Source organism: Choloepus didactylus, chromosome 22 (genome assembly GCF_015220235.1).
Source record: "Choloepus didactylus isolate mChoDid1 chromosome 22, mChoDid1.pri, whole genome shotgun sequence".
Classification (NCBI taxonomy): domain Eukaryota; kingdom Metazoa; phylum Chordata; class Mammalia; order Pilosa; family Megalonychidae; genus Choloepus; species Choloepus didactylus.
The window spans coordinates 8,579,840-8,602,000 of record NC_051328.1 but is presented as its reverse complement, the minus strand read 5'-3'; the positions used below and the strand labels follow the sequence as shown (position 1 = coordinate 8,602,000).

General features: G+C 40.7%; 2 protein-coding genes across 4 annotated transcripts in view; one reads left to right on the top strand and one right to left on the bottom strand.

The window, feature by feature from the left end:
* The window catches only part of CHD9 (chromodomain helicase DNA binding protein 9), a 284,977-nt gene that overhangs the window by 181,892 nt on the left and 80,924 nt on the right, over nt 1-22,161 (bottom strand). The window lies entirely within an intron of this gene.
* On the top strand, nt 14,953-16,387 carry LOC119518723 (REST corepressor 1). The gene has a single exon (XM_037816049.1). It carries the CDS (start codon nt 14,992-14,994, stop codon nt 15,961-15,963), a length of 972 nt encoding a protein of 323 aa, XP_037671977.1. The 5' UTR covers nt 14,953-14,991; the 3' UTR covers nt 15,964-16,387.

The following is a 22,161-nucleotide window of genomic DNA, read 5'->3' as shown; positions in this document are numbered from 1 at the left end:
TAATCTAATAAGAACAGATAAGTTACGGAGGGTAAACTTAATGTTATGGGAAAGCTCAGGAATGACTACGGTTTGTAAATTTTGGGGGGGTATGGTAGGAAAAGTTGGCAGCAATGTAGTTACTTCAGGTTATTTGTTTTTCTTATTCCTTCGTTTGGTTATAGGTTGTTTATTTTCCTTGGGATAGGGTAGGAACACTTTGGAAGCAATGTAGTTATTTTAGGTTATTTGTTTTTCTTATTCCTTTGTTTTGGTTTTGTTTGAAATGTTTTTTTATTGTTTGTCTTTTAATTTTCTGATAAAGTTAAAAAAAACAATGAATGAGTGTTTCAAAAACGTAGATAAGTAAATGAACAATGGGGGGGAGGAATGGAATGTTTTAGACGTTCTTTTTTATTTTAATTTTAATTTTATTTTTTGGAGTAATGAAAATGTTCAAAGATTGATTGTGGTAATGAATGCACAAATATATGATGATACTATGAACAAGATACTATGAACAACTGTACACTTTGGAGGATTTATGTTATGTGAATATATCTCAATAAAATTGCATTTAAAAAATCAAATTATTTCTCTAACTTCATGTCTACAAATATTTATTCAATGTTAATGATTTGGTGATCATACAAAATGGATTCAAATATCAATAGGACAGATTCTGTGCCTTCAAAGAATTCATACTCTAGAGGTGGAGAAAGTACATAAAGAAATGGTGTGATATATGTCTTAGTAGAAACGTGTGCAAAGCACTATGCTATAGTAGAACAAATTAATCACAATTAATTATATCTGGGGAAACGGTCAGAAAAGACATACACTCCAAGGTAACATTTGAGCTAGATCTTGAGAATAAAAATAAGTATCTAAATAAGAGTTCTGTAACAGAATTCATATATACAAACTTACTTCAATGGTAACTGACTTTCCTCAATGACTAACAGTTGCTTTTGCTTCTCTGCCAGAGATAAAGAACATTTCCACATGCTCCTAATAGGCTCCTTGATATTTTTTCTATTAAATAAATCTGTCTTCCCAAACATTTCTGTACATTAATAGTTTTCATTTTATCTAACATGATAATCATTGATCTCTACCAAATTATTCAACCTACTATTAGTCATCCCATCAGCATTTTTATACAGTATTAAATTTGTGCTATGTTAATTTTTATTTTGTTTATGAGCTACTTACAGCTATATCAAATCTATTCATGGGGAGCATTTGGCTCAGGATTCATTTCCTATGGAATGCTTCTCCCTACCCAATTCTTAAGTCTAGTACCCTCTAGTCTACTACCTTGCATACCACAAATCACACTGCAATGTAATAATATATTATCTTTCCTCTTCATGTCTGTATCCTTAGTGTGTTGCCTAGCATGCTAGGCACACAATAAATTACTATTGAATTAATGACTGCATAGGAATGAGAAAGATTAGACTTGCATTTTTTAAAAAAAACCTACCAGCTTTTAGCTTTATGACCCTGAGAGGACCACATAACTTTTGTTTTCATCTGTAAAAAATAACCACAAAAACAAACTTAACTACAGTCTTATCAACTTCAAAGCTGAATAATAAAGTATTAAAGAAATGTAAAATGTTGTCTCTTAAAGCTGTAATAACTATTACGGTGGGAAACGAGTCTTTTACAATCTCCTCACTCCTTGCATTGTACCTAAAACTGGCAAGAGTACAGTGGGGACAGTGTAGAAATGCCCAGAGGTGAGGCAGACATGGTATTTAGGGAACTACTCAATAGTGCACTGTGGCCAGAGCATACTACCAGCCAAAGAGTCAAAGAGCCCAGAAAGGGATAAGCAGTGGTCAGATCTCCAGGGCTTTTATTAACCATGTTAAGAAATATGGACTTTATCCTAGAGCCAATTAGGAACCATTTCACTGATTGAAATTTCCTCTTTGGCTTAATCATTCACTAACATTTTTACTATAATGAAATTATTCTCATGGTGGCCATTAACGTTTGAAATTACTTTAAGGTAGCAAACAGTAACCTTTCCAATGACAGTGACCAGAACACTTATGCTGCACCCTAAAAATACTTTTAGTAAAATGGTAATGATAGGGTTTTTACAATTACACAGTTATACAAACATCTTCAACAATCAAGGCTACAGGATTACAATTCAACAGTTTCAGGTATTTCCTTCTGGGTATTCTACTACACTAAAAACTAAAAAGGGTATCTACATAATGCATAAGAATAACTTCCAGAATGACCTCTCCACTCTATTTGAAATCTCTCAGCCACTGAAACTTTGTTTCATTTCTCTTCCTCCTTTTGGTCCATGAAGGATTTCTCAACCCCACAATGCCAAGGCCAAGGATAATCTCCAAGAGTCATGTCTAACATTGCCAGGGAGATTTACACCACCAGGAGTAATGTCCCATGTACAGGGGAGGGCACCTGCACAGGGGAGTTTACCTGCAGAGTTTGCTTAGCGACAGAGGCAACATCTGAGCAACAAAAGAGGTTATATAGGGGTGAATCTGAGGCACAATTATAAGTAGGCTTAGTCTCTCCTTGGCAGTAACAAGCCTCCTAAGGGCAAGCCCCAAAATTGTGGGCTCGACCTACTACACTGGTAGACCCCAGGGCTTGCAAAAATATCAGGGATTCCCCAGGTGGGAAAGTTTAATATATCCACATTTTTCCTCAGTCCCTCAAGGGGGCTTTGCAAATACATTTTTACTCTCTGCCCAAAGTACTCTGGGATGGAAGTATCAGGGCATCACAGTAACCTGTAAAAACCAAGATATCACTCCTTATTCAAGGTTCCATGTAATTATGGTGTTTGGATAAAGTAACCATACAAGTTATATTGGATAGTGTGCCACAGAAAATAAAAATTTTACACCAAATAAACATCTCTTCCTTTGGTCTCATGCAGATGTTGAAGTTTTAAAACACAGTCAAGATCATCTTTTACCCTTTAGTCTGATTTGCCTTAGTCCTAACGAGATCAGCTTCAATTATGTCTCTAAATGACATCTAGGGGAGGCGGGCCAAGATGGCAGACTGGTGAGCTGTATGTTTTAGTTACTCCTCCAGGAAAGTAGGTAAAAAGCCAGGAACTGCGTGGACTGGACACCACAGAGCAATCTGTCTTTGGGCATACTTCATACAACACTCATGAAAACGTGGAACTGCTGAGATCAGCGAAATCTGTAAGTTTTTGCGGCCAGGGGACCTGCGCCCCTCCCTGCCAGGCTCAGTCCCGGGGGAGGAGGGGCTGTCAGCTCCAGGAAGGAGAAGGGAGAATTGCAGTGGCTGCTCTCATCGGAAACTCATTCTACTGATTCAAACTCCAACCATAGATAGACTGAGGCCAGACACCAGAGACTCTGAGAGCAGCCAGCCCAGCAGAGAGGAGACGGGCATAGAAGGAAAACAACACGAGAAGCTCCAAAGTAAAAGCAGAGGATTTTTGGAGTTCTGGTGAACACAGAAAGGGGAAGGGCGGAGATCAGGCCTTGAGGCGCATATGCAAATCCTGAAGCAAGGCTGATCTCTCTGCCCAGGGCACCTTTCCTTAATGGCCCTGGTTGCTTTGTCTATTAGCATTTCAATAACCCATTAGATCTCTGAGGAGGGCCGTTTTTTTTTTTTTTTTTTTAAATCCTTTTTGCTTTTTCTAAAACAATTACTCTAAGAAGCTCAATACAGAAAGCTTCAAAGAATTGAAATTTGGGCACGTCAAGTCAAGAGCAGAAATAAGAGAGCTCTGAGACAAAAGGCAATAATCCAGTGGCTGAGAAAATTCACTAAACAACACAACTTCCCAAGAAAAGGGGGGTGTCCGCTCACAGCCACCATCCTGGTGGACAGGAAACACTCCTGCCCATCGCCAGCCCCATAGCCCAGAGCTGCCCCAGACAACCCAGTGTGACGGAAGTGCTTCAAATAACAGGCACACACCACAAAACTGGGCGTGGACATTAGCCTTCCCTGCAACCTCAGCTGAATGTCCCAGAGCTGGGAAGGGGGAGCAGTGTGAATTAACAGAGCCCCATTCAGCCATCATTTGAGCAGACTGGGAGCCTCCCAACACAGCCCAGCAGCCCAGAACTGCCCTGGGGGGACGGCACTCACCTGTGACATAGCACAGTCATCCCTCAACAGAGGACCCGGGGTGCACAGCCTGGAAGAGGGGCCCACTTGCAAGTCTCAGGAGCCATACGCCAATACCAAAGACTTGTGGGTCAGTGGCAGAGACAAACTGTGGCAGGACTGAACTGAAGGATTAGACTACTGCAGCAGCTTTAAAACTCTAGGATCATCAGGGAGATTTGATTGTTAGGGCCACCCCCCCTCCCCGACTGCCCAGAAACACGCCCCACATACAGGGCAGGCAACACCAACTACACACGCAAGCTTGGGACACCAATTGGGCCCCACAAGACTCACTCCCCCACTCACCAAAAAGGCTAAGCAGGGGAGATCTGGCTTGTGGAGAACAGGTGGCTCGTGGACGCCACCTGCTGGTTAGTTAGAGAAAGTGCACTCCACGAAGCTGTAGATCTGATAAATTAGAGATAAGGACTTCAACTGGTCTACAAACCCTAAAAGAACCCTATCAAGGACAGCAAATGCCACGAGGCCAAAAACAACAGAAAATTATAAAGCATATGAAAAAACCAGACGATATGGATAACCCAAGCCCAAGCACCCAAATCAAAAGACCAGAAGAGACACACCTAGAGCAGCTACTCAAAGAACTAAAGATGAACAATGAGACCCTAGTACGGGATATGAAGGAAATCAAGAAGACCCTAGAAGAGCATAAAGAAGACATTGCAAGACTAAATAAAAAAATGGATGATCTTATGGAAATTAAAGAAACTGTTGACCAAATTAAAAAGATTCTGGACACTCATAGTACAAGACTAGAGGAAGTTGAACAACGAATCAGTGACCTGGAAGATGACAGAATGGAAAATGAAAGCATAAAAGAAAGAATGGGGAAAAAAATTGAAAAACTCGAAATGGACCTCAGGGATATGATAGATAATATGAAGCGTCCGAATATAAGACTCATTGGTGTCCCAGAAGGGGAAGAAAAGGGTAAAGGTCTAGGAAGAGTATTCAAAGAAATTGTTGGGGAAAACTTCCCAAATCTTCTAAACAACATAAATACACAAATCATAAATGCTCAGCGAACTCCAAATAGAATAAATCCAAAAAAACCCACTCCGAGACATATACTGATCACACTGTCAAACATAGAAGAGAAGGAGCAAGTTCTGAAAGCAGCAAGAGAAAAGCAATTCACCACATACAAAGGAAACAGCATAAGACTATGTAGTGACTACTCAGCAGCCACCATGGAGGCGAGAAGGCAATGGCACGATATATTTAAAATTCTGAGAGAGAGGAATTTCCAGCCAAGAATACTTTATCCAGCAAAGCTCTCCTTCAAATTTGAGGGAGAGCTTAAATTTTTCACAGACAAAGAAATGCTGAGAGAATTTGCTAACAAGAGACCTGCCCTACTGGAGATACTAAAGGGAGCCCTACAGACAGAGAAACAAAGACAGGACAGAGAGACTTGGAGAAAGGTTCAGTACTAAAGAGATTCGGTATGGGTACAATAAAGGATATTAATAGAGAGAGGGAAAAATATGGCAAACGTAATCCAAAGGATAAGATGGCCGATTCAAGAAATGCCTTCACGGTTTTAACGTTGAATGTAAATGGATTAAACTCCCCAATTAAAAGATATAGATTCGCAGAATGGATCAAAAAAAATGAACCATCAATATGTTGCATACAAGAGACTCATCTTAGACACAGGGACACAAAGAAATTGAAAGTGAAAGGATGGAAAAAAATATTTCATGCAAGCTACAGCCAAAAGAAAGCAGGTGTAGCAATATTAATCTCAGATAAAATAGACTTCAAATGCAGGGATGTTTTGAGAGACAAAGAAGGCCACTACATACTAATAAAAGGGGCAATTCAGCAAGAAGAAATAACAATCGTAAATGTCTATGCACCCAATCAAGGTGCCACAAAATACATGAGAGAAACATTGGCAAAACTAAAGGAAGCAATTGATGTTTCCACAATAATTGTGGGAGACTTCAACACATCACTCTCTCCTATAGATAGATCAACCAGACAGAAGACCAATAAGGAAATTGAAAACCTAAACAATCTGATAAATGAATTAGATTTAACAGACATCTACAGGACATTACATCCCAAATCACCAGGATACACATACTTTTCTAGTGCTCACGGAACTTTCTCCAGAATAGATCATATGCTGGGACATAAAACAAGCCTCAATAAATTTAAAAAGATTGAAATTATTCAAAGCACATTCTCTGACCACAATGGAATACAATTAGAAGTCAATAACCATCAGAGACTTAGAAAATTCACAAATACCTGGAGGTTAAACAACACACTCCTAAACAATCAGTGGGTTAAAGAAGAAATAGCAAGAGAAATTGCTAAATATATAGAGACGAATGAAAATGAGAACACAACATACCAAAACCTATGGGATGCAGCAAAAGCAGTGCTAAGGGGGAAATTTATAGCACTAAACGCATATATTAAAAAGGAAGAAAGAGCCAAAATCAAAGAACTAATGGATCAACTGAAGAAGCTAGAAAATGAACAGCAAACCAATCCTAAACCAAGTAGAAAAAAAGAAATAACAAGGATTAAAGCAGAAATAAATGACATAGAGAACAAAAAAACAATAGAAAGGATAAATATCACCAAAAGTTGGTTCTTTGAGAAGATCAACAAGATTGACAAGCCCCTAGCTAGACTGACAAAATCAAAAAGAGAGAAGACCCATATAAACAAAATAATGAATGAAAAAGGTGACATAACTGCAGATCCTGAAGAAATTAAAAAAATTATAAGAGGATATTATGAACAACTGTATGGCAACAAACTGGATAATGTAGAAGAAATGGACAATTTCCTGGAAACATATGAACAACCTAGACTGACCAGAGAAGAAATAGAAGACCTCAACCAACCCATCACAAGCAAAGAGATCCAATCAGTCATCAAAAATCTTCCCACAAATAAATGCCCAGGGCCAGATGGCTTCACAGGGGAATTCTACCAAACTTTCCAGAAAGAACTGACATCAATCTTACTCAAACTCTTTCAAAACATTGAAGAAAATGGAACACTACCTAACTCATTTTATGAAGCTAACATCAATCTAATACCAAAACCAGGCAAAGATGCTACAAAAAAGGAAAACTACCGGCCAATCTCCCTAATGAATATAGATGCAAAAATCCTCAACAAAATACTTGCAAATCGAATCCAAAGACACATTAAAAAAATCATACACCATGACCAAGTGGGGTTCATTCCAGGCATGCAAGGATGGTTCAACATCAGAAAAACAATCAATGTATTACAACACATTAAAAACTCGAAAGGGAAAAATCAATTGATCATCTCAATAGATGCTGAAAAAGCATTTGACAAAATCCAACATCCCTTTTTGATAAAAACACTTCAAAAGGTAGGAATTGAAGGAAACTTCCTCAACATGATAAAGAGCATATATGAAAAACCCACAGCCAGCATAGTACTCAATGGTGAGAGACTGAAAGCCTTCCCTCTAAGATCAGGAACAAGACAAGGATGCCCGCTGTCACCACTGTTATTCAACATTGTGCTGGAAGTGCTAGCCAGGGCAATCCGGCAAGACAAAGAAATAAAAGGCATCCAAATTGGAAAAGAAGAAGTAAAACTGTCATTGTTTGCAGATGATATGATCTTATATCTAGAAAACCCTGAGAAATCAACGATACACCTACTAGAGCTAATAAACAAATTTAGCAAAGTAGCGGGATACAAGATTAATGCACATAAGTCAGTAATGTTTCTATATGCTAGAAATGAACAAACTGAAGAGACACTCAAGAAAAAGATACCATTTTCAATAGCAACTAAAAAAATCAAGTACCTAGGAATCAACTTAACCAAAGATGTAAAAGACCTATACAAAGAAAACTACATAACTCTACTAAAAGAAATAGAAGGGGACCTTAAAAGATGGAAAAATATTCCATGTTCATGGATAGGAAGACTAAATGTCATTAAGATGTCAATTCTACCCAAACTCATCTACAGATTCAATGCAATCCCAATCAAAATTCCAACAACCTACTTTGCAGACTTGGAAAAGCTAGTTATCAAATTTATTTGGAAAGGGAAGATGCCTCGAATTGCTAAAGACACTCTAAAAAAGAAAAACGAAGTGGGAGGACTTACACTCCCTGACTTTGAAGCTTATTATAAAGCCACAGTTGCCAAGACAGCATGGTACTGGCACAAAGATAGACATATAGATCAATGGAATCGAATTGAGAATTCAGAGATAGACCCTCAGATCTATGGCCGACTGATCTTTGATAAGGCCCCCAAAGTCACCGAACTGAGCCATAATGGTCTTTTCAACAAATGGGGCTGGGAGAGTTGGATATCCATATCCAAAAGAATGAAAGAGGACCCCTACCTCACCCCCTACACAAAAATTAACTCAAAATGGACCAAAGATCTCAATATAAAAGAAAGTACCATAAAACTCCTAGAAGATAATGTAGGAAAACATCTTCAAGACCTTGTAACAGGAGGCCACTTCCTAGACTTTACACCCAAAGCACAAGCAACAAAAGAGAAAATAGATAAATGGGAACTCCTCAAGCTTAGAAGTTTCTGCACCTCAAAGGAATTTCTCAAAAAGGTAAAGAGGCAGCCAACTCAATGGGAAAAAATTTTTGGAAACCATGTATCTGACAAAAGACTGATATCTTGCATATACAAAGAAATCCTACAACTCAATGACAATAGTACAGACAGCCCAATTATAAAATGGGCAAAAGATATGAAAAGACAGTTCTCTGAAGAGGAAATACAAATGACCAAGAAACACATGAAAAAATGTTCAGCTTCACTAGCTATTAGAGAGATGCAAATTAAGACCACAATGAGATACCATCTAACACCGGTTAGAATGGCTGCCATTAAACAAACAGGAAACTACAAATGCTGGAGGGGATGTGGAGAAATTGGAACTCTTATTCATTGTTGGTGGGACTGTATAATGGTTCAGCCACTCTGGAAGTCAGTCTGGCAGTTCCTTAGAAAACTAGATATAGAGCTACCATTCGATCCAGCGATTGCACTCCTCGGTATATACCCGGAAGATCGGAAAGCAGTGACACGAACAGATATCTGCACGCCAATGTTCATAGCAGCATTATTCACAATTGCCAAGAGATGGAAACAACCCAAATGTCCTTCAACAGATGAGTGGATAAATAAAATGTGGTATATACACACGATGGAATACTACGCGGCAGTAAGAAGGAACGATCTGGTGAAACATATGACAACATGGATGAACCTTGAAGACATAATGCTGAGCGAAATAAGCCAGGCACAAAAAGAGAAATATTATATGCTACCACTAATGTGAACTTTGAAAAATGTAAAACAAATGGTTTATAATGTAGAATGTAGGGGAACTAGCAGTAGAGAGCAATTAAGGAAGGGGGAACAATAATCCAGGAAGAACAGATAAGCTATTTAACGTTCTGGGGATGCCCAGAAATGACTATGGTCTGTTAATTTCTGATGGTTGTAGTAGGAACAAGTTCACTGAAATGTTGCTATATTATGTAACTTTCTTGGGGTAAAGTAGGAACATGTTGGAAGTTAAGCAGTTATCTTAGGTTAGTTGTCTTTTTCTTACTCCCTTGCTATGGTCTCTTTGAAATGCTCTTTTATTGTATGTTTGTTTTCTTTTTAACTTTTTTTTTTCATACAGGTGATTTGAAAAAAGAAGGGAAAGTTAAAAAAAAAAAAAAAAGATGTAGTGCCCCCTTGAGGAGCCTGTGGAGAATGCAGGGGTATTCGCCTACCCCACCTCCATGGTTGCTAACATGACCACAACATAGGGGACTGGTGGTTTGATGGGTTGAGCCCTCTACCATAAGTTTTACCCTTGGGAAGACGGTTGCTGCAAAGGAGAGGCTAGGCCTCCCTGTATTTCTGCCTAAGAGTCTCCTCCTGAATGCCTCTTTGTTGCTCAGATGTGGCCCTCTCTCTCTGGCTAAGCCAACTTGAAAGGTAAAATCACTGCCCTCCCCCCTACGTGGGATCAGACACCCAGGGAAGTGAATCTCCCTGGCAACGTGGAATATGACTCCCAGGGAGGAAGGTAGACCTGGCACCGTGGGACGGAGAACATCTTCTTGACCAAAAGGGGGATGTGAAAGGAAATGAAATAAGCTTCAGTGGCAGAGAGATTCCAAAAGGAGCCGAGAGGTCACTCTGGTGGGCACTCTTATGCACAATTTAGACAACCCTTTTTAGGTTCTAAAGAATTGGGGTAGCTGGTGGTGGATACCTGAAACTATCAAACTACAACCCAGAACCCATGAATCTCGAAGACAGTTGTATAAAAATGTAGCTTATGAGGGGTGACAATGGGATAGGGAAAGCCATAAGGACCAAACACCACTTTGTCTAGTTTATGGATGGATGTGCAGAAAAGTAGGGGAAGGAAACAAACAGACAAAGGTACCCAGTGTTCTTTTTTACTTCAATTGCTCTTTTTCACTCTAATTATTATTCTTGTTATTTTTGTGTGTGTGCTAATGAAGGTGTCAGGGATTGATTTAGGTGATGAATGTACAACTATGTAATGGTACTGTAAACAATCGAAAGTACAATTTGTTTTGTATGACTGCGTGGTATGTGAATATATCTCAATAAAATGATGATTTAAAAAAAAAAAATAAAAATAAATGACATCTAATCTCTTTTTCAGCTTTTTAAACAGACTTTCATAGCTGCAGAACTCTAGCTCTGAGTCTCAGGTGTTGGACATATACCCAAAGTTCAGGGAATGACCAGGTTATAAAGAAAGAGCTAAGCATCTCAGAATTTAGAAATTACTATAACTAAGGAATAGATGTGACTGCTGTAAAAGCTTACAATCTAGGAACCTTTACAAAAAGCCTTCCCCTGACAACCTATTCTCTCTAATTCAATTCTCAGAGTTTGCACATTATATTTCCTCCATATCAGAGTAAATAGGAAGAGACCTCAGGTTCCCTTTCCTGCTTGCTCCAGGCTTATCTGGGCTTCTGGCTTGTATTCAGTAGTCCAAATTTGCTAATTAAAACTGAGATAGGAGCTTGGTGGAGCAACCTTCCATTGCTCCTAGCAGAGACTGCTTCTTTTTCCCATAGGGGAGTGTTCCAGGTCAGCCTACTATGTCAGTGGGGGAAGAGGCGCCAGCTTTGACGTGGGGGCTTTACTTATAGTTCTATGCTGCGATCTCAGCCCTTCCAGCCACTCCAGACTGGTATAAGATGTGTGTCTGATCACGGATGTCCCCCAAACAGTAGTTCCAGACAGTTCCTGGCTATCTACTAGCTGGTCTAGAGGACTAACTAAATTCCTTACCTACCTATGCTGCCATCTTGCCCTGCCCCTCCTACATCCTTCTTACTTAACACCAACCTTTAAATTCTGGAAGACTTATGTTTCCCCTAAAGCTTTTATTTACCAAACTATGCACTAAATATTCCAAGTTTATTCAGATATGAAATAGTCTATCCAAAGTGACTAAAATAAAAGGTGTAATGTTTAAAGGGGCAAATCATCAGCTATTGGCCCTAATTTACTCATTTCCTGAGGGTTCCACAGGGTTTCTAAGTAATGAATGGTAGATAATACAGAATCTGACAAGGTTTACTAGCTTAATGTTAGTAAAATTATGTGATAATATATTAGTTACTAGTTAAACAGCCATAACCATACAGTACTAATTAATTTTCTAGTGGCATACTGCTGAACTTCTCTCTGCAGGCTCTCCTGTTCAACATTTATGATCAGATTTAAATGAAGGTATAGAAAGATTGCTTCACAGGTAATTCTTAAGTTGGAGATAGGAAGAAATACAATAATTAAAACCAAGATACAAAAAATCTCCTGACAACAGGGGCAACAGATCAAATCTAATAATTTGTAACTATGAGGTCCTGTTTTTCGTTCAGATAACCATCTCTACAAGAACATTCAGGTTACAAATTCTACAGGGACCAGGCACATAATATAAATAAGACAAGTGACAAGGAGAGACATATGTCTAGCTAGGAAGTACCAGCCTTACCTAAAGGGGGCTACCACCAGTCACCGTCAGTTGATTGCTGCTTCTAATTTTTAAAGATGATCCAGAAATCCCGACTTCTATAGGAAATATCCTGATTTTTAAATGTTGGCAACTAATTCAAATTCTTCATATGCCATGTTTTTGGATAGAAAACTCAATATGATAGACATGTGAACTCTCCCTATATTAATTTATGAAGTTAATATAGTCTCAATAAAAATTCCAACAGTTTCTTTTAGAGCTAGATAAGGTAATTCTAAAGTTAACACAAAAAGTAAGCTTAAAAAAAAAAAAAGAAAAAGCAAAGCCAGGAAAGTTCTGAGAAGAGCAATGAGGAAGGAGGAAGGACTAGGACTAACCCTATAAAATATTAATTCATTATAAAAATCTCATTTATCAAAAAACACTATGATATTGGTGGTAATGGTAGCACATTGTGAATGTAATTAACACGACTGAATTTAATACCTAAAAACTGTTAAAGTGGGAAATGCTATGTTGTATATATTTTTACCACAATAAAATTTAAATCAAACAAAAACAGCACTTTGGTATTGAAACATAAGAAACATAAACTGTACAAAACAAAGTCCAAAAACAGAACTAAATACATGAAGAAATTTGGTATCTCAAATTGGGAAAAAGATGGACTATAAAATAAATGGGGGAGGCGGGGCAAGATGGCAGACTGGTGAGCTGTATGTTTTAGTTACTCCTCCAGGAAAGTAGGTAGAAAGCCAGGAACTGCGTGGACTGGACACCACAGAGCAATCTGACTTTGGGCATACTTCATACAACACTCATGAAAACGTGGAACTGCTGAGATCAGCGAAATCTGTAAGTTTTTGCGGCCAGGGGACCCGCGCCCCTCCCTGCCAGGCTCAGTCCCGTGGGAGGAGGGGCTGTCAGCTCCGGGAAGGAGAAGGGAGAACTGCAGTGGCTGCTCTTATCGGAAACTCATTCTACTGATCCAGACTCCAACCATAGATAGACTGAGACCAGACACCAGAGAATCTGAGAGCAGCCAGCCCAGCAGAGAGGAGACAGGCATAGAAAAAAAAAAAACAACACGAAAAACTCCAAAATAAAAGCGGAGGATTTTTGGAGTTCTGGTGAACACAGAAAGGGGAAGGGCGGAGCTCAGGCCCTAAGGCGCATATACAAATCCCGAAGAAAAGCCGATCTCTCTGCCCTGTGGACCTTTCCCTAATGGCCCTGGTTGCTTGGTCTCTTAGCATTTCAATAACCCATTAGATCTCTGAGGAGGGCCCTTTTTTTTTTTTTTTTTTTTTTTAATCCTTTTTTCTTTTTCTAAAACAATTACTCTAAGAAGCCCAATACAGAAAGCTTCAAAGGCTTTCAATTTGGGCACGTCAAGTCAAGAGCAGAACTAAGAGAGCTCTGAGACAAAAGGCAATAATTCAGTGGCTGAGAAAATTCACTAAACACCACAACTTCCCAAGAAAAGAGGGGTGTCCGCTCACACCCACCATTCTGGTGGACAGGAAACACTCCTGCCCATTGCCAGCCCCATAGCCCAGAGCTGCCCCAGACAACCCAGTGTGACGGAAGTGCTTCAAATAACAGGGACACACCACAAAACTGGGCGTGGACATTAGCCTTCCCTCCAACCTCAGCTGATTGTCCCAGAGTTGGGAAGGTGGAGCAGTGTGAATTAACAAAGCCCCATTCAGCCATCATTTGAGCAGACTGGGAGCCTCCCTACACAGCCCAGCAGCCCAGAACTGCCCTGGGGGGACAGCACTCACCTGTGACATAGCACAGTCATCCCTCAACAGAGGACCCGGGGTGCACAGCCTGGAAGAGGAGCCCACTTGCAAGTCTCAGGAGCCATACGCCAATACCAAGGACTTGTGGGTCAGTGGCAGAGACAAACTGTGGCAGGACTGAACTGAAGGATTAGACTATTGCAGCAGCTTTAAAACTCTAGGATCACCAGGGAGATTTGATTGTTAGAGCCATCCCCCTCCCTCCCTGACTGCCCAGAAACACGCCCCATATACAGGGCAGGCAACACCAACTACACACGCAAGCTTGTAGATATTAGATATTCCTTTAGAATATCTAATGTCATTGCAAGGCACACACACACACACACACACACACATACACCCTTATCGTCATAAGGTACTTTTCAACATTCTAATTTAATGCACTTAACTCTGTAAGGTCAGTGGAATTCTTTCTTAATAGATGGACCTGAAGCTCAGAACAGCTAAGTATTTTGTTTACAGTTGCAAGCTAGTGAGTTGAGGTCCACAGGTGTTCCCAGACCCAATTGATATACAGTTTATATAAAATTTAGAATTAACTCTTAGAACTTTTTTAACCCAAAAATAGCTTACTTATTTTTCAACCTCAGCCAAGATTAAAAATGAACCCAAATTTCATATTTCTTTTTATTTCTAAATAATTTTTCAAAGTATCAAAATATTTGCTGTGGAAAGAAGTAGAACCAAGTTTTAAATAAAATAAGAAAATAATCATAATCTCACCTTGAAGAGACAATTGTTAATATTTAAATATGTTCTTCCAGCCATTTCTGTGGAATTTATATATGTGAAAGAGATCCGTAATGGGATCTATTTTATGGTGTACTGTGTTATATTCTATTCTTTATTTTTAGTCTTGTGCATGGCAGGCTTTAACTAGATCTCTCAGTATCAATTCCAGCAACATAGACTGTGCTCTGTCCCACCACCTGCTTACTGGTCTCACCTTGTTTTTCAGTGGATGAGTACATTGCCATTGCTAAAGAGAAGCATGGGTACAACATGGAACAGGCTCTTGGGATGCTTTTTTGGCATAAGCATAATATTGAAAAATCTTTGGCTGATTTGCCCAACTTTACCCCATTCCCAGATGAGTGGACTGTGGAAGATAAAGTCTTGTTTGAGCAAGCCTTTAGTTTTCATGGGAAAACTTTTCATAGAATCCAACAAATGCTTCCTGATAAATCTATTGCAAGTCTGGTGAAATTTTACTACTCTTGGAAAAAGACAAGGACTAAAACCAGTGTTATGGATCGCCATGCTCGGAAGCAGAAGCGGGAGCGTGAGGAAAGTGAGGATGAACTGGAAGAAACAAATGGAAATAACCCCATTGACATTGAGGTTGATCAAAACAAGGAAAGCAAAAAGGAGGTCCCCCCAGCTGAGACAGTTCCTCAGGTCAAAAAAGAAAAACATAGCACACAGGCTAAAAATAGAGCGAAAAGGAAACCTCCAAAAGGAATGTTTCTTTCTCAAGAAGATGTGGAGGCTGTTTCTGCCAATGCCACTGCTGCTACCACGGTGCTGAGACAGCTGGATATGGAGCTGGTTTCACTCAAGCGCCAGATTCAGAATATTAAACAGACAAACAGTGCTCTCAAAGAAAAACTTGATGGTGGAATAGAACCGTACCGACTTCCGGAGATGGTTCAGAAATTTAATGCACGTTGGACCACAGAAGAGCAGCTTCTCGCCGTACAAGCCATCAGGAAATATGGCCGAGATTTTCAGGCAATCTCAGATGTGATTGGGAACAAATCAGTGGTACAAGTGAAAAACTTTTTTGTAAATTATCGACGGCGCTTCAACATAGATGAAGTTTTACAAGAATGGGAGGCAGAACATGGCAAAGAAGAGACCAATGGGCCCAGTAACCAGAAACCTGTAAAGTCCCCGGATAATTCTATTAAGATGCCTGAAGAGGAAGACGAGGCTGCTTCTGTTCTCGACGTCAGATATACGGCCGCCTCCTGAGGAGCACTGGCCGCTCGGACACTTGGTGTGGACTATGGTGTTGTCCAGGATATCAGGTATTACCAGACATCTCCTAGCCATCTGCATCACATCTCTGTGGACAAGCAGCTACTACCAAAAAAAGGCATCTACTTCCAGTCCTGTGCTGCACCTGCCTTAATTCTTCGCTCGTTCCTCCACGTTGGCGCCACTTCCCAGAGCGCCCCATCGCACCTTTCCCGCTCTGCCCGAGTGCTGGGAGATCTCACGGCCCGTGCACCTCCCGGGACTCTGGGAGCTGTCTCCCCAGTCGGAGCCCCCCCCCACGGCAGCTCCTCCCAGTCCACAGCTTCGGAACAGGGAGCCGGCTAGGAAGGCTCAGCGCTCTTCCCGCATGGCCTGCAGTTTCTTTGTGCATAATGTAATTTTCAGACTAACTGTGACCCTCGTGACCTTCTAGAAAGTTCCTCATGTTCTTTCCTGAGGCCACCACCTAAGTTATATCATGCTTCTTTGGAAGTCACACCCATGGGCAGGCTGCATGGTAATCCTCATTGTGCCAAGTGTCCAGATGGGACCCTCGCTTCCCTAAACTTGGGGTGTAATTATGGCTTATAAACGTGGTGGGCCTCAGCCTCTCCTTTCTCCCTTCCCAAGTGGTCGGAAGCCCGTTCACGGCACCTGTCCTTGGACACTACAGCCTGCAGGGCACGTGGACCCCGAAGCTTTTGGCTTTGTTTCTCAGCGTTGTCGTCGCAGGACGGTTGCCCCCCTCATTCCCCCCCCACCTAGCTCCAAGAGATTTGGTCCACACCACTGTACCTGGTGCTCGTACCCTTGGAATCGGTGCCTTCTCCCTTTGGCAACCAGATTATCGATCTTTTTTGTGTTTTCGTGTCTTATTTCTTTTCTAAAGTATATTGCTTGCCAAAGATGACATCACTGGGATTAAGAGACAGGGGAGGGCTGGCTGCAGATTCTGACAGCATGCAGGGTCCACATGTCAGGTTAGCTCAGTAAAGGGTATTGGAATAGCTGGTGATGGTTTTATAAAAGCTACACATTGTCCCCTGGTCTCCTGGTTTGCCTTTTACATGTCACTCCATATATCCTTTTGGTCCTTCACGTACTGATGTGATCCACCACAGCACCACCCCTCTTTTATTATTATAGTACAGGGCAGAGAAGTGATCGATTTATAGGTCTGTGAAGACCAAGATGAAAAGAAACAATCTACAAAATGGTATGTAATGCCTTCTGCTTGGGCTGGTAACTAGTAAAAATTTCTAATAAATGTTCTAAGACTCCAGAATGATTTTGATTTTTTAACAGATTGTGGACCTCCTGTGGGGTTGAGGAACAGATAGTCAAACTGCATTCTTATGGAATCCTCTTTCCCCATCTCCACACTCAGTTCAGCCTGCACAAGATATGTTGAAGTACCTTTTCTGTTTTAATTTTTAATTTTTTGGCCTCATTTTCAAAGTTAAACACTTTTTCTGCTTTGAGTACCAAAAAGGGGGGCAGGGGGATGCAGATGCTCTAAGACATAAATGGAATTCTTAAGAATTTTAAATATGCAATTAAAATTTGATGCGTTTTTGAGTCCCAAGCACCTTGCTTTTCTTCTAAGTCAGCTGATTTTTTTTCTTTAGAAAGAGTCAGCTAGAGACTGACCCTAGAGATTGGAATTGTGTATTTTTTTTTAGAAACTAGAGAAAGGTCATTCAAAAGGGGAGTAAAATGGGACTTTTCCAACTTTTGTAATTTTGCACCTATGCCAGGTGTCTGTTGGTCAGGTAAAAGCATGCAAGAAACAGCAGCAGAGCAGAGCGAGGGCATGCACAGCTCGCTTTTCCTACCTGGAGACAAAATAACACTAGAAACGATGGAGACTTTTGTTTGTGTTTGTATCACAAACCTGCTGTGTGTACTGGAAAATGGCAGGAAAAACATGGGGTGGAGTCCGCGTGGGTTTTGCACATCTTTTAAAGGGGACACTAAGGATGACCCAAAGCTTTGGGTTCTCCTTGCTTCTTGTCCAGACGTCCTTCGTATTAAAGCAGCAGTAGGCAGCTTGCTGCAGTGGGTTTCTCACTCTGCCGGGAGATCTGTTCCTCTCCACGCCCAGGCTCTTTTCCTTAAGAATCGATCCTTCCGGGCAGTGCTTTGAGGTTTGATGCTAATTATTATTTAGCAGGACCAGCAGACAGCAGTGCCAGGCATTCGTCTGCATTCTGCACTGTCCTAGTGCTTGGCTCCTGGCACTGAGTGGGCTCCAGTCCCGAGAGGTCACAGTGCTGGGGCACTTAGGATCTCAGCAGTTGAATTTTGGCTTTCTCCCCAAGGAAAAGGGGCACATAATGTTCATTTGACAGAAAGAAAAAAGATAGAGTCTTGGCCTGACTGCCTTTGTTGTAGTTTCATGCATAAGATAGCACTGTGCTTTAAACATGTTTTCATTACACAGTCTTTGCAATGATGTTGTAAATGCAAGAAATCACTTAGCTTTAAAAGTTGAGTGGTTTGGTCTATTTATGTGAAGACCCTTTTTAACATATCAAGAATTAGGTGCATCAGCAGGTCGTGTCTGGGGTGTCAAGGGTCCACCATGATAACCGCTTAAGACGTAATGTTCCCTTAAGCTTTGTCTTCTTAAAAATTATCAATGTGAATGTCATAATTATATATATTTTTGTGGAAAATTCTCCTAAGTATAAGTTATTGTGCAAAATATAGTATCATTAAGCAAATGATAGTTTAACTTTTAGTTTAGAAATCCTAAAAGATATAAATTGTATTGCGTATGCATTAAAAGTTTGTTTTATTTAATTTTATGTGTATGTGTAAAGTGTTAGGTAAAATTTTTTTTCACTTATCCATTCAAACACCTTATTACTTGAATGTTGTGTTAACTGGTCTGAACGGTGATGGACTCGGTAATGTGGCTCTTTGGCCCTGGTCGTGCTGGTCAGGGAGGTGAAGGAGCCCAGGGGTCACTGGCCTCGGCAGAGCCACGTCCACCTCGTCCTCTTGGTGGGTTTGTGCCTGCCGGGACACTAGTTCCTCCAAACGGTGTTTGATTGTTTTCAACTGGTAAGACCCTTTGATGGCCACAAACCTCTAATCATAAAATGAAAATGAAAGAATAGTTGAGTTTTAAAACCCTACTGTGGTGGGCTAATTAAGCAGTTGTTTTCTGTGTATATAAAGTTTTCTCAAACACACCACTGTAAGTGTGCTCATTGTCACTTTAAATTTCAACTATGCCCGATTTTTGTCTTCTAAGATGTACCATTGGTGCAATTGCACACCAAAAATAAGCCAAGCAGTGCACTACACTAACTGGATCCCTGCTTGTGGGAGCAAAGGAAAGAGGGAACCAACTCAAAACCAAGAGCCTCCTTTTCTCTTTTGTCTAGCCTGTTTCTAAATCTAGTGACCTAGGATTCAAGCTTTTAATATCAAGTGAAACTTTGCCTCAGATTGGCTCAGTGTGGTCAGCTAATCTGAATCAGTGATCTTGTGCAATGCTTGAAAACAGACACTCCTTCTGCCCCTCCCTGGATCTCTGCAGCTTTTCCTAATTTTAGTAAAGCACAATTGCAGTCACATTACAGTTCAGAAGAAGGAAGGTCAGTATAGTCTATGCATGTTGTATAATATTGAGTGTTTACAGTCATCTTCTCCTAAAACTAAAATTTATACTGGAGTGGATAGTATTCCATTATGTAGACTTAATCAGTTTTGCTAAGTGCTTTTTAGATTGCTTAAAAATTTTTCAAGATTTTAAAAGATGTATAAGGTTAAGTTTGCAAATATAACGGAAATGCTGTATATCTTTTGAAGTGATAAAATCCACGTTGGAGTTTTAAAGAAAATACATTGTAATAATGCTGTTGTAAGTAATATTTTAACGTCTCTCTTTGCCTGTTTTCTATTTCAGCACATTCATTGTGGTGAATGTTCGTAGCATTATAATTGCTTAGCCGTTGAATGATAACATTTGTTAGTGGAAATTGGAAGGTTTATTTGTGAAATTCTGCAGAATTCCTTTTTCTATTTCCAATATTTGCTGACGTTAAATAAAAATTTTCAAGCCATAAAAAAAAAAAAAAAAAAAAAAAAAAAAAAAAAAACACTATGATATTGGTGGTAATGGTAGCACATTGTGAATGTAATTAACACGACTGAATTTAATACCTAAAAACTGTTAAAGTGGGAAATGCTATGTTGTATATATTTTTACCACAATAAAATTTAAATCAAACAAAAACAGCACTTTGGTATTGAAACATAAGAAACATAAACTGTACAAAACAAAGTCCAAAAACAGAACTAAATACATGAAGAAATTTGGTATCTCAAATTGGGAAAAAGATGGACTATAAAATAAATGGGGGAGGCGGGGCAAGATGGCAGACTGGTGAGCTGTATGTTTTAGTTACTCCTCCAGGAAAGTAGGTAGAAAGCCAGGAACTGCGTGGACTGGACACCACAGAGCAATCTGACTTTGGGCATACTTCATACAACACTCATGAAAACGTGGAACTGCTGAGATCAGCGAAATCTGTAAGTTTTTGCAGCCAGGGGACCCGCGCCCCTCCCTGCCAGGCTCAGTCCCGTGGGAGGAGGGGCTGTCAGCTCCGGGAAGGAGAAGGGAGAACTGCAGTGGCTGCTCTTATCGGAAACTCATTCTACTGATCCAGACTCCAACCATAGATAGACTGAGACCAGACACCAGAGAATCTGAGAGCAGCCAGCCCAGCAGAGAGGAGACAGGCATAGAAAAAAAAAAAACAACACGAAAAACTCCAAAATAAAAGCGGAGGATTTTTGGAGTTCTGGTGAACACAGAAAGGGGAAGGGCGGAGCTCAGGCCCTAAGGCGCATATACAAATCCCGAAGAAAAGCCGATCTCTCTGCCCTGTGGACCTTTCCCTAATGGCCCTGGTTGCTTTGTCTCTTAGCATTTCAATAACCCATTAGATCTCTGAGGAGGGCCCTTTTTTTTTTTTTTTTTTTTTTAATCCTTTTTTCTTTTTCTAAAACAATTACTCTAAGAAGCCCAATACAGAAAGCTTCAAAGGCTTTCAATTTGGGCACGTCAAGTCAAGAGCAGAACTAAGAGAGCTCTGAGACAAAAGGCAATAATTCAGTGGCTGAGAAAATTCACTAAACACCACAACTTCCCAAGAAAAGAGGGGTGTCCGCTCACACCCACCATTCTGGTGGACAGGAAACACTCCTGCCCATTGCCAGCCCCATAGCCCAGAGCTGCCCCAGACAACCCAGTGTGACGGAAGTGCTTCAAATAACAGGCACACACCACAAAACTGGGCGTGGACATTAGCCTTCCCTCCAACCTCAGCTGATTGTCCCAGAGTTGGGAAGGTGGAGCAGTGTGAATTAACAAAGCCCCATTCAGCCATCATTTGAGCAGACTGGGAGCCTCCCTACACAGCCCAGCAGCCCAGAACTGCCCTGGGGGGACAGCACTCACCTGTGACATAGCACAGTCATCCCTCAACAGAGGACCCGGGGTGCACAGCCTGGAAGAGGAGCCCACTTGCAAGTCTCAGGAGCCATACGCCAATACCAAGGACTTGTGGGTCAGTGGCAGAGACAAACTGTGGCAGGACTGAACTGAAGGATTAGACTATTGCAGCAGCTTTAAAACTCTAGGATCACCAGGGAGATTTGATTGTTAGGGCCACCCCCCCTCCACGACTGCCCAGAAACACGCCCCACATACAGGGCAGGCAACACCAACTACACACGCAAGCTTGGTACACCAATTGGGCCCCACAAGACTAACTCCCCCACTCACCAAAAAGGCTAAGGAGGGGAGAACTGGCTTGTGGAGAACAGGTGGCTCGTGGACGCCACCCGCTGGTTAGTTAGAGAAAGTGTACTCCACGAAGCTGTAGATCTGATAAATTAGAGATAAGGACTTCAACAGGTCTACAAACCCTAAAAGAACCCTATCAAGTTCAGCAAATGCCACGAGGCCAAAAACAACAGAAAATTATAAAGCATATGAAAAAACCAGACGATATGGATAACCCAAGCCCAAGCACCCAAATCAAAAAACCAGAAGAGACACAGCACCTAGAGCAGCTACTCAAAGAACTAAAGATGAACAATGAGACCATAGTACGGGAGATAAAGGAAATCAAGAAGACTCTAGAAGAGCATAAAGAAGACATTGCAAGACTA